The 10,508-nt window shown below is 39.8% G+C and overlaps 1 protein-coding gene across 1 annotated transcript; it reads right to left on the reverse strand.

Moving 5' to 3' along the window:
* Positions 1-4,348: 4,348 nt before the first annotated feature.
* LOC311054790 (uncharacterized protein) lies at positions 4,349-9,241 on the reverse strand (the record flags this gene model as incomplete). Its single annotated transcript, XM_084070794.1, has 5 exons — positions 9,119-9,241; positions 7,577-7,614; positions 6,112-6,303; positions 5,822-6,018; positions 4,349-4,450 (listed from the first exon to the last, which is right to left on the reverse strand). The coding sequence occupies exons 1-5, from the start codon at positions 9,163-9,165 to the stop codon at positions 4,349-4,351; spliced, it is 576 nt and encodes a 191-aa protein (XP_083926920.1). The 5' UTR covers positions 9,166-9,241.
* Between the last annotated feature and the right edge of the window lie 1,267 nt (positions 9,242-10,508).

Below are 10,508 nucleotides of genomic sequence, written 5' to 3' on the forward strand. Positions count from 1 at the left end.
CATGTGGGCATCCCATATGGGCCCCATTTGGGCATCCCATATGGGCCCCATCTCGGCATGTCAGCGGGCCCCACATGGGTCCCATCTGGGATGCCCACATGGGGCCCATGTGGGCTTTAGGTGGGCCCCACATGGGCCCCACGTGGGCTTTAGGTGGGTTCTACCTGGGCCCCACATGGGCCCCATGTGGGCTTTAGGTGGGTTCTACCTGGGCCCCACATGGGCCCCATGTGGGCTGTAGGTGGGTTCTACCTGGGCTTAGCCCACCTTGGGTACAAGGTGGGCTAAACCATATGGGCCCCATGTCGGCATGTCAGCGGGATCTACATGCTGAAAATGTACTGTATTTTATGACTAATTTTAAACACAATATGATGTATGGCCTAGTATAAACACAAGTACGCATGTTCTTTTTTTTTTTCTTTTCTTTTTTTTAACCTACAGTAGTTACCTTCTTGTGCCACCGTTTTAATAAATATATTTAAACTAACTTCCACCCAGAGTGAAATGTTCAGCCCATCTTCATTGTCTGACTTTAACCCCCTTCACATTTTTTTTTTTCTTTCAAAAACTGCTTCATTTCTGCCAAACCATAGTTAGTTGGCTCATCCTCAGATGCCTCACTTTCCCACACCCCAGGCTCAGTACTATCTGAACTTTTATCAGAAATGACATCTCCCTTTTTTGCCAGACTGTCACCTCTATCCTCTGTCACCTTTTTTGGTTGTGACCCACCTGGTTTGCCTGCCTTTTTCCTCCCACCACCTTTACACAGTCCTCTCCACCACCCATGTCCACATCTGTTGCCAACTTCCCTCACTCTCAATGCCACCAGTAACCTCATCCGCTACAGATTCACCACCAATCACCCCCCCCCCCCCCCTCCTTCACCTCCACTATTCTGTTGCTGTCCATTCTCACCCCCCCCCCCCTTCAGTTTTATCCTCCTGTCCCACAGCCTCTCCATCCTTGCCCCCCCCCCTCTCTCCCCCAGCAGCAGGCTACCCCCATGGGTTAGCCCCGCCCCCTTTTTTCGCACCACTCGTCCCTGCACTGGCTGAAGTGGACGGCCGTTCTGGACATGATCTAACTAAATGCCCCTCCTCCCCACACTCACAACACTTCATGTTTTCTGTAGTGGCAAAAAGAGTGTAATCAAAAATGAATGAAATAACACTTAAAAAGCAAACCAGCAAAGCATGAGGAAAGATAGAAAAGAGACTCACTCGCTCTGTAAACCCTCACTCCGCACCACCCGCTCACGCTCACACATGAGCACGAGAGAGAGAGAGAGAGAGAGAGAGAGAGAGAGAGAGAGAGAGAGAGAGAGAGAGAGAGAGAGAGAGAGAGAGAGAGAGAGAGAGAGAGTTGGCTTTCATATCTGCATCATTATGGTTTGGTCAGGCTTGTTTCTAAACAGTGGAACCATTGGTGTGTAAGCCTGTATATGAATTTATGATTGTATGTGTTGTGTACTATATGTCCGCCTTTGTTTGTTTTTGTATTTGTATGTTATTGTCTCCGCCAGGCCGAAGGCATGGCGAGAGAGTATGTTTTACCCTCCGTCCGTCCGTCCGTGTGTCCGTACGTGTGTGTGTCCGTCCTGTCTGTGTGTTACCAGCTAATCTCCGGCACCGTTGGCCCGTTCGCTCCGAAACTTTGCACACACACTCCCTGGATGCCAATTCAGAACCTCTGCCCCAATTTTTTCACATGGGCCTGTTATAGCGCCACCAGGAGGCCGATTTGTGCAAAACAATGTTTTTTACATTACTCCTACAGATTTTATCCAAACGTCATGCAAATCGGTACACAGTATCTCTATAGTCATGTGATCAACACGGATCTGTCCGATTTCCCATATTCCATCCTCATTGCCTATGGTTGGCTTCCAAAGTTTGCAGGATTGGTCCGTTTTGAACAAAAAGCCTCAAACTATGCACGCAGCTTGCGATTTCCGTGAAATTTCACACGCACATTCCCACTAGGCCAAGGAAGAAATGCCACCCTTTTCACATTGGCCTGTTATAGCGCCACCAGCAGGTCTAATTTAGCAAAACACATTTTTGGAACAAAATGCCTCAAAGCATGAATGCAGTGTCTGATTGCCGTGAAAGACCTAATAATAAATGGCACCCTTTTCACATTGGCCTATTATAGCGCCACCAGGAGGCCAGAATAACGTACCTGACCTGGCGGAGACCTGTGCTCCGAGGAGCACTTTTTCTAGTTTTATATTGCTATGGCTCATGTGTCCTTAATAAAGTTTGATTGACATGGTAGATCAAATATATGCCGAAAGCCAATATACTATGGGGAGAGATTTGTCTCAAAAGTATTTGTGAATCCAATACCATGATGCACAAATATTCCATGATTTACACATTTGTTTCCATGATTTACAAATGTGTTTTGCAATCTGCAAACACAAATTATTTATTTGTGACTTTTGTAAATATTAATTTGTAATTTTTACAAAAAATAATACTTGTGTGTGAATTTATCATGCGACAGCGCATTCCTCCGACAGCGCAGCGCTCCGACGTTTTCAATACTAAACCCGAACCAAACCCGCACCCTAACCCTAACCGCACGCGGATGCCACATAGTCGGAGAAAAGGTCTGTCGGATTAACGCATGCCTCCCTTTATCATAACATATCATTTGTAAATAATCAATTCTGCATGTGAATTGTTGAATCTGCATTTGTGAGTACACCAACACATGCATTAAGTTTTGAGACAGGCTTCACACTCTTTTGGTGAGATTCACTCACAAATACCTGCAGATCCAAACGTGTGTTTGGACTGCCCCACTCCATGGCAATTACAGCCAGGTGGGCACTGCCTCTAATCAGGAGGGATCAGTTAGACAGGAGGGATTTCAGAAAAAAATAGGTATTTAGGTACGTTTTATGTCCTCTCCTGATGTGGAAACAACTTAAAAATATCAAAATACAGAAAAAAAACTCACAAAACACACTCCAACATCATCGTTTATGATGTCCTCAACTTCATTAAAATAGTGTTTGGGTGCAGAACTGGCAAAGTTGCCCTTTTATACAGGCGACTCAAATAAGCACCTGTGCCCAACAGGAGAATCAAAATCAATCTTTATTTACAATCTTTGTTGATTTAAAAAAACAAAAACAACTATGTTTTATTGATTTATCAATTGGACGAACACATTTGTACAAATATTCTCTTTTTTCCCATACACACAAATGGCAGTACAAATATATCAAAATAAAATAGTTAAAGAAAATGGTTACAATAATTTCCAATCATATATTTCCATAAAATACAAATATATGGATCAAAGATGAAATGTGCACATTTGGTGTCCAGAGGCCATACAAAAACCTGAAGAATATAAATATGTATAAACATAATCCTATTATCTTTTTATCCAGAAATATTTATAATGACAATGTGTTGTTATTCAGCTTTAAAGTGTCAAAATGTTATTCAGTATAACTGTCCAGGCTAAAATATTAATAACAAAAGTATTTTGTGTTGAAATCCATCCTAAACCCATGTCATAATTGTGCTAGTGTATACAGCAACATATAAATACATGGACAATATATTGTACCAAGAAAATAATTAAAAAACTTGAATCACTCTTGTCCGGATTTTGTTCTTCATCAATTTTAAAGCATATTACATGTTGTTAATCATGTGACAGTATGTGTCATAACAAAGAGGACCTACAGCACTGAAGTGTCTGTCAATTTAATGAGGTGACTAAATCTCCCTGAAATATTTGATTATTTCACTCTTTCTACCTCTAGTAATCTTTGAAACAAAAACATACTGTATGTCATTCAGTGCAACGCAGAAAACATACTTTTAATGGTATTATTAAATTAGAATATATTGCAAGCACTTATAGCCTATTTAATTGTTGTATGAACACTATGATAACTGTAAGATTATCATTTTAAACTACTTATGGCATTTTAAGGTATTGTAAGACACAATATCTTTATAATGTAGATGTCGTACACTGAATAAAAAGCAAAAATCTCTTGCAGCAATAACATTTCCCTTAAGCTATTTCTAATTAATACATCTGTGTAAATTAAGCATGCATCAATTTATTTGATTTAATTTAAATGCTTAGCGTTACTCTGAATGACATTTCACGGGGTACATTTATATGAATGACAATAAAATATAATTACTGTTTTTATTCATGAATATAAACATTATTGGGGAATAGGTGACACTCCAACAAAAAAAAACAATTTTAGGGAATTATAATTGCTGTTTGGATTTTTAGATACCTAGAAAACCTTATACGTCTTTGACGAGATGAGACTGGGCCACTGGTAGGGCAGGAAAGTTCAACTCCTACGATGCACTTCGCGGTCAACGATAGTGCAGTTCCCAAACCAGGCGGCGGTGCTGCTCACCAGGATGCTCTTGATGATGCTGTTATAGAAGCTCTTAGATGGAGAGTAGAAATACAGACAGTGGGAGTCCATCTCTGACAGCTTGTTTCTAAGCCTATCTAATCTATACATTTAGGGTGAAATATACAGTAGGATGTGGCATGCAGTTGTTCAATTCTGAGCAATTATGTGGGCAATAGGAGGTGGGGTGTATGACGCTATGGGGTGTACAGGGTGAGGTTATGGGCCGGTGGTTGAGTTGGTGGTGGTGGTTGAGGTGGTTGAGTTGGTGGTGGTGGTTGAGGTGGTTGAGGGGGTGGTTGAGGGGGTGGTTGAGGTGGTTGAGGGGGTGGTTGAGGGGGTGGTTGAGGTGGTTGAGGGGGTGGTTGAGGGGGTGGTTGAGGTAGTTGAGGGGGTGGTTGAGGGGGTGGTTGAGGTGGTGGGGGTGGTTGAGGTGGTGGGGGTGGTTGAGGGGGTGGGGGTGGTTGAGGGGGTGGGGGTGGTTGAGTTGGGGGTGATGTTACCGTGTGTTATTGTAGAATACAATACTGATATGAGAACAATAAATAAAAAAGCACAAGCACAAAGCACAATACGAAATGAAATGAATGAAAACCACTGCAACAAAAATAAAAAATAGAAATAAAGGGAGAGAAAAGAAAGAAAAATAAACATTTAATAATAGTTGAAGGTCATGGTGTAACAGACACATTTGTGCATTAAATAACTGTCAACTCTACACTATTGAGTTCCAGCGTGTTGTGACATCTTGGAAGAGTTTGTGCTCTGGGATTTGCTGTAGTTTCTGTTTTGTTTTTTATTCTTTTAACGCTGCAGTTGCACTTAGTTATCCAGTGTTACAATGAATAAGGACATTTGGGTTTAACCACTTAAACTACATCTATTGTGAAAATAACCTGAGTTGCAACCGTACTATGCTGGTTCACTCTACACCAACTCGAACCCAGCTGTTGTGTCTTCTACTTTCATATGATATATGATGTTTTGTATGATATAACAAACTCCAAGGAGCACCGTTATTCACCTGACCCTGTACTCAGACCTCCATGTGATGGCCTCAATTCAGTGGTGGAAAAAATACTCACATTTTTAAGTAAAAGTATCTAAACTGCAATGTACAAATACTATGTTACAAGTAAAAGTCTGTAATTGTATATAGGGGTTGAAGTGGTTAATGTAAATCTACAAAGTAACTAGTAACTAAAGTTTTCAAATAATTGCAGTGGAGTAAAAGTACATAATATAGATGTAGTGGAGTAGAAGTAAAAGTACAGAAAATGGGAACAAAATTGTACTTAAGTACAGTACTTGACTAAATGTACTTAGTTACTTTCCACCACTGCCTCAATTCAATAAGGAGAAAATAATACATATTATGTGAATATGAAATATATTATACATTACCGAACGATGTCCAACGTAAAGCTGCACTTTACTGAAGGCTTTCTCATTGTGGCTGCAGGTCAGGAATGCACCTTCCCAGAACACAGTGTCGACAGTGAGGATGACATCATCTCTGGTCACATGTCTACTGCTGTCACCTAGATGAGCTTCAACATCATGTCTGTGATGCATCACCACCAGAATCACTGGTTTACCACCTTTCAAGGGAGAGAAAAGGAATAAATTAATCATTATGGATGGATGATTTATACACCAATTAATCCAACAACTCTTATAAGAGAATATCTCACTTGGAATTTTTCTCATTGCCTCCTTGACATCAGTTCCAGTTCGTGAGGTGATTGGGCAGAAAGCCAGGATGTAGTCACTTTCTTCTGGAGATGCTTTCTTAATCTGTCGGATGTTTTCAAGTTTTCTAATTAACTCTTTATGGGCACCACCAGTCTGTCCAGTCAATACAACGAAGAAATTGAAGCGCTGCCCTGGTATCAAGACAGAGATAATAGTAGTAAAGCTGGAGATCTTATTGAGGTCAATAATCCCTTGTAAAAACAACTGACCCATCAATGAAAGCAGTGTATTGAAAAGGTGAAGAAAAATACAAAACTAAATAATAATCATGGTGCGTGATATAGGGCTGTAATGTGTGATACACTAAACAACAATAAACGGAGGAGAGGGAAAGAGCGGTTCGGGCAGTGGGGCACGTACCACATAGGTTCTGATGCTAGCTCTAAGCTCTGTGTGATGTCCGTATAGTTCTGTTAAATATACACAATATTCTCTCTACAGTTCAATGCAAGGACATGCATTTATTTTACAGATGGATACAACATGTCATGTTTAATTCATTTAAGTGCAATTGAGTACCCTGAAAAGTGCTCTATACATTATGTTATTATTAACATAGTCAAGCAACTGATAAGTGTGTATTCTGCTGTTGCCTGGCAAATGATGTATACAGGCTTTGTTTTATTTTTTCAACATACTTGTGGCAAATTGTGTACATGAAAAAGGGTTAGGAGGAAAAAAGGAATTTTGCAAACACATTATCACTGAGGTTCCCAATAAAATGAATGGACTAAATTGAACAACAGACATTACACAAAGCATAGTGGAAACTACTTTGCGGGCATGCATTCACAACTTGCATCATTTCTGAGTAAGAAACATTTTGCATTAAAGTTATTAGAAAAAATGTTATTTAAAGTTATTCAAAAGTTGCACTCCTCTGACCACATACAGTATCTCCACCAGTCCTTGAATAATTAGCAGGCCTATATATACTGGTAGTGTGTGTGTGTGTGTGTGTGTGTGTGTGTGTGTGTGTGTGTGTGTGTGTGTGTGTGTGTGTGTGTGTGTGTGTGTGTGTGTGTGTGTGTGCGTGCGTGCGTGCGTGCGTGCGTGGGTGCGTGTGTATAAAGTTTCACGCCGATGATGTCAACGGTCCCAGAGATTAGCTGCTCACAGACTGCTCCCCTGGCAGGGATAAAAGACTGACAATCTTACCCAAAGCAATTTGCAACCATAGAAAAGGCTGCATTGTAGGTTCCCTCATTATATGAAAACCAATATTAAAGGCAGAAATACATAATTATTGTTTAAAAAAGTATTAACAGTTAGTATGTTTAGCTACATTAATCAGTTCGGTCTCCAAACTGGTTGCAGTGACATTGTGAAACTTGCACTCGATCATTTCTTCTAAATGTCCTGTAACAATAAAAGTAAACGTTTTGTAGCACGTCATGTTCTTACCATGATCCTGTGGTGTGTTAATCGGTGATTCGTCTGATCTGAGCAGACAATAAACAGAAAATAACATCATATGAAATGACCACCATCAAGCGTGTCAGTAAAACTAGGACAACCATGGACATCAAAGCAACAACAACCAAAATGTCCATATGACAAGGGTCTTAAATAATGTCAGAATAATCAGAATAAGGTTGTTAGTTGTTCTAATCATAGGCCATACATGGGCAACCGGCGGCCCGGGGGCCACATGCGGCCCCCTCCTTCACTTAATGCGGCCCGCAGGTTAATATCGGAATACTGATATATTATTGATTTCAGCTGTTACAATTCCAAACATGCAAACATGACCCACTTTATTACTAGTAGCTTAAAGGGATATTTCACTTTTAAAAACAATTGGGTCATTTTATCGTCTACTCAGGCTTGTGGGAGCACCCCTGACAGTTTTTAAATTGTTTGATTCAGTATTTAGATATTTGATATTCATTTGATCAGACACCTCCCCTTCCTATACAAACCCATTGTAACTTCAAACTCCATTTTAACCATCTTAGATCGGAAACACCCGTCCTTGGTTCTGGTGACTGATATAGTCCTTCTAGTACGTGAGAAAACCGTGTTTTTTCAATTACTGTTTTCATTTATTTGTAATATTTTTGGGGAATAATGAAAAAAAAATTATACAATAAAAATAATTAATAAAATAACTGAAAAAGGTAATGGAAAAAACACGGCCCCCTCACGTATTAGGAGGGCAGGATGAGTCACCAGAACCAAGGACGGGTGCTTTTGATGAATGTAACATTTTAAAAAAGGAGTTTTAAGTTACAATGGGTTTGTATAGGAAGGGGACGTGTCTGATAAAATGAATATCAAATATCTAAATACTGAGTCAAGCAACTTAAAAACGGTCTGGGGGGCTCACAAAAGCCTGAGTAGACGATAAAATGACCCAAATTTCTTTTGAAAGTGAAATATCCCTGTAAGGTCTTTTTTATGTCCAATGTATTTTTATTTATGTTCATAAAGTTAACATAGGTATAAGTAACTAAATGCATTTGAAATGAAATACAAATGTTACTTTTCAGGATTCCAATTCAAAAATAGCAAAAAATAATTCAGGATTCCAATAAAAAAGATAGCAAAAATAGCAGCTCTACAAGCTCAACGCATCGCACTGCGATGTGTTTTGGGCTTGTAGATCGGCTGTTTTAGCTAATTTTGTGTGACATAGAATGACGAAGTAAAATACAGAGATAAGAGGTTTCTGTGCAGCATATGCAATGTGGTCCTGAGTGGACCACATTGCATATGTGGTCCCCTGTCATAGGCCTACCCTAGCTGTGTCTTAACATGTCATTACAGTTCTGTCAGAGTGCCAGCCAGTTGCTCCATGTTGTGGTTAAAAAGATCTGTCCATTACGGACAGTGAAACAGTTAGCCTATAACATAACCTTATTTCAAGTGATGCCGTTTCCTAGCTCGGAATCTATGTTTTCAAATTAAAAGTCTACTTGCAAAAGCCCCAAGATTTTCACTCACCTGGTCGACATTGTTGGTGATGTCCGTCTATTCAAAGCCATTTCCATTGCTCAATATTTTGAGCAAAAATTTATGATTTATTTTCGTCAAATATTTGCCGTTTCTGATAGGCCTACGTACCACTTCAGCTTGTCAACTGTAAGAACTGATTCTTTCACATGCTTCTAGTCCAATCTGCAAGGCTCCTCCTCCCTGTTACTGCTCTGACTCACTCTGCTCTCACTGCTACCATGATAGGAGCTGGAAGAAATAATGTGTTACCAACACAACCAGAAAACTTTCATTTACCAGTTGCTTTCAAGATTTAAAGACAATGTTGTGCCTTTACAATATTGAAAAATGTAAAGATACATTGTTGTTGTTGTTGTGTTAAAAATGACATTGATTGCAAAATATTGTTTATAGGCCTAAGTAATTCACAGGTACAAGAAAAAGGAACCCACACATAAATCACCCATAGAAATCAGGCACTATTGGAACATTATATGGCCAAAAGTAAAGAAAACAAGCAAATGCATGCAATGAAAATGCAAAGAAAACAATACAAGTTTGTAAAAACCCTAAATATTTTGTATTTAAAAACCAACCGGAAAGTTTATTTTATTTTATTATTGTTTTATGCTGTTATGTGAATTTAATCATGAAAAAGGTCAACAAGATTGAATGAACAATTCACTCAAACCAGGATGTTCTGTGAAGCTTACAGTTTCAAAAGGTTTCTTTAGTTATGCTAAATTGTAAAACTTAAAAATCAAACAAAACAACTTAGTTAATGTAATGTTAATGCCTTGCTCACTTTTTATTCATACATTGGTGTCTAGTGACATCTAGTGACCACTTGTAGCAACAACAACAAAATGAATTGCACCATACCAGATGGCTAACCAGAAAGAGCGGGCACCAAACCATTGTGGGCACTGGGTAAATCTAGGCACCACGGAAGAGTGGCCACGTGGTTATTCCGGGCACCAAAACAGAGTGGGCACTGGGAATATGTTGTTTTGTTTGTGTTTTTCTAAATAGACAGGTTCTTTAATCTGTGATATATAGGCCTACTTATGATGAGAGTCGGCTGACTTTATAATTGAGTAAAACTACACCAAGGTTTTTGGCTTGGTGAGTGTTGCAACTTAGGTAAACAAAGGATAGGATGATAATGGTGCCCAGACTTCCAGGACTGACCATGCATACGGGGCAATTGCACCACAGGCAAAATTGTTTATTTTGCCCAGAGCATCACATTGCCTCGAGCCAGCCCTGCAGACTTCTCAGGTGCCCAGTCTTCCTCCAGACCATAGACCCCGGCCACTCAGTGGACTGCCTCATGCTTCAGTCTGATAGTCAGGCTACACTCTTCCTGTTTCCACCACAAGCACAGGTGAAGGTTGAC

This window comes from Gymnoscopelus microlampas (genome assembly GCF_963454915.1).
Source record: "Gymnoscopelus microlampas genome assembly, chromosome: 11".
NCBI classification, from domain to species: Eukaryota; Metazoa; Chordata; class Actinopteri; order Myctophiformes; family Myctophidae; genus Gymnoscopelus; species Gymnoscopelus microlampas.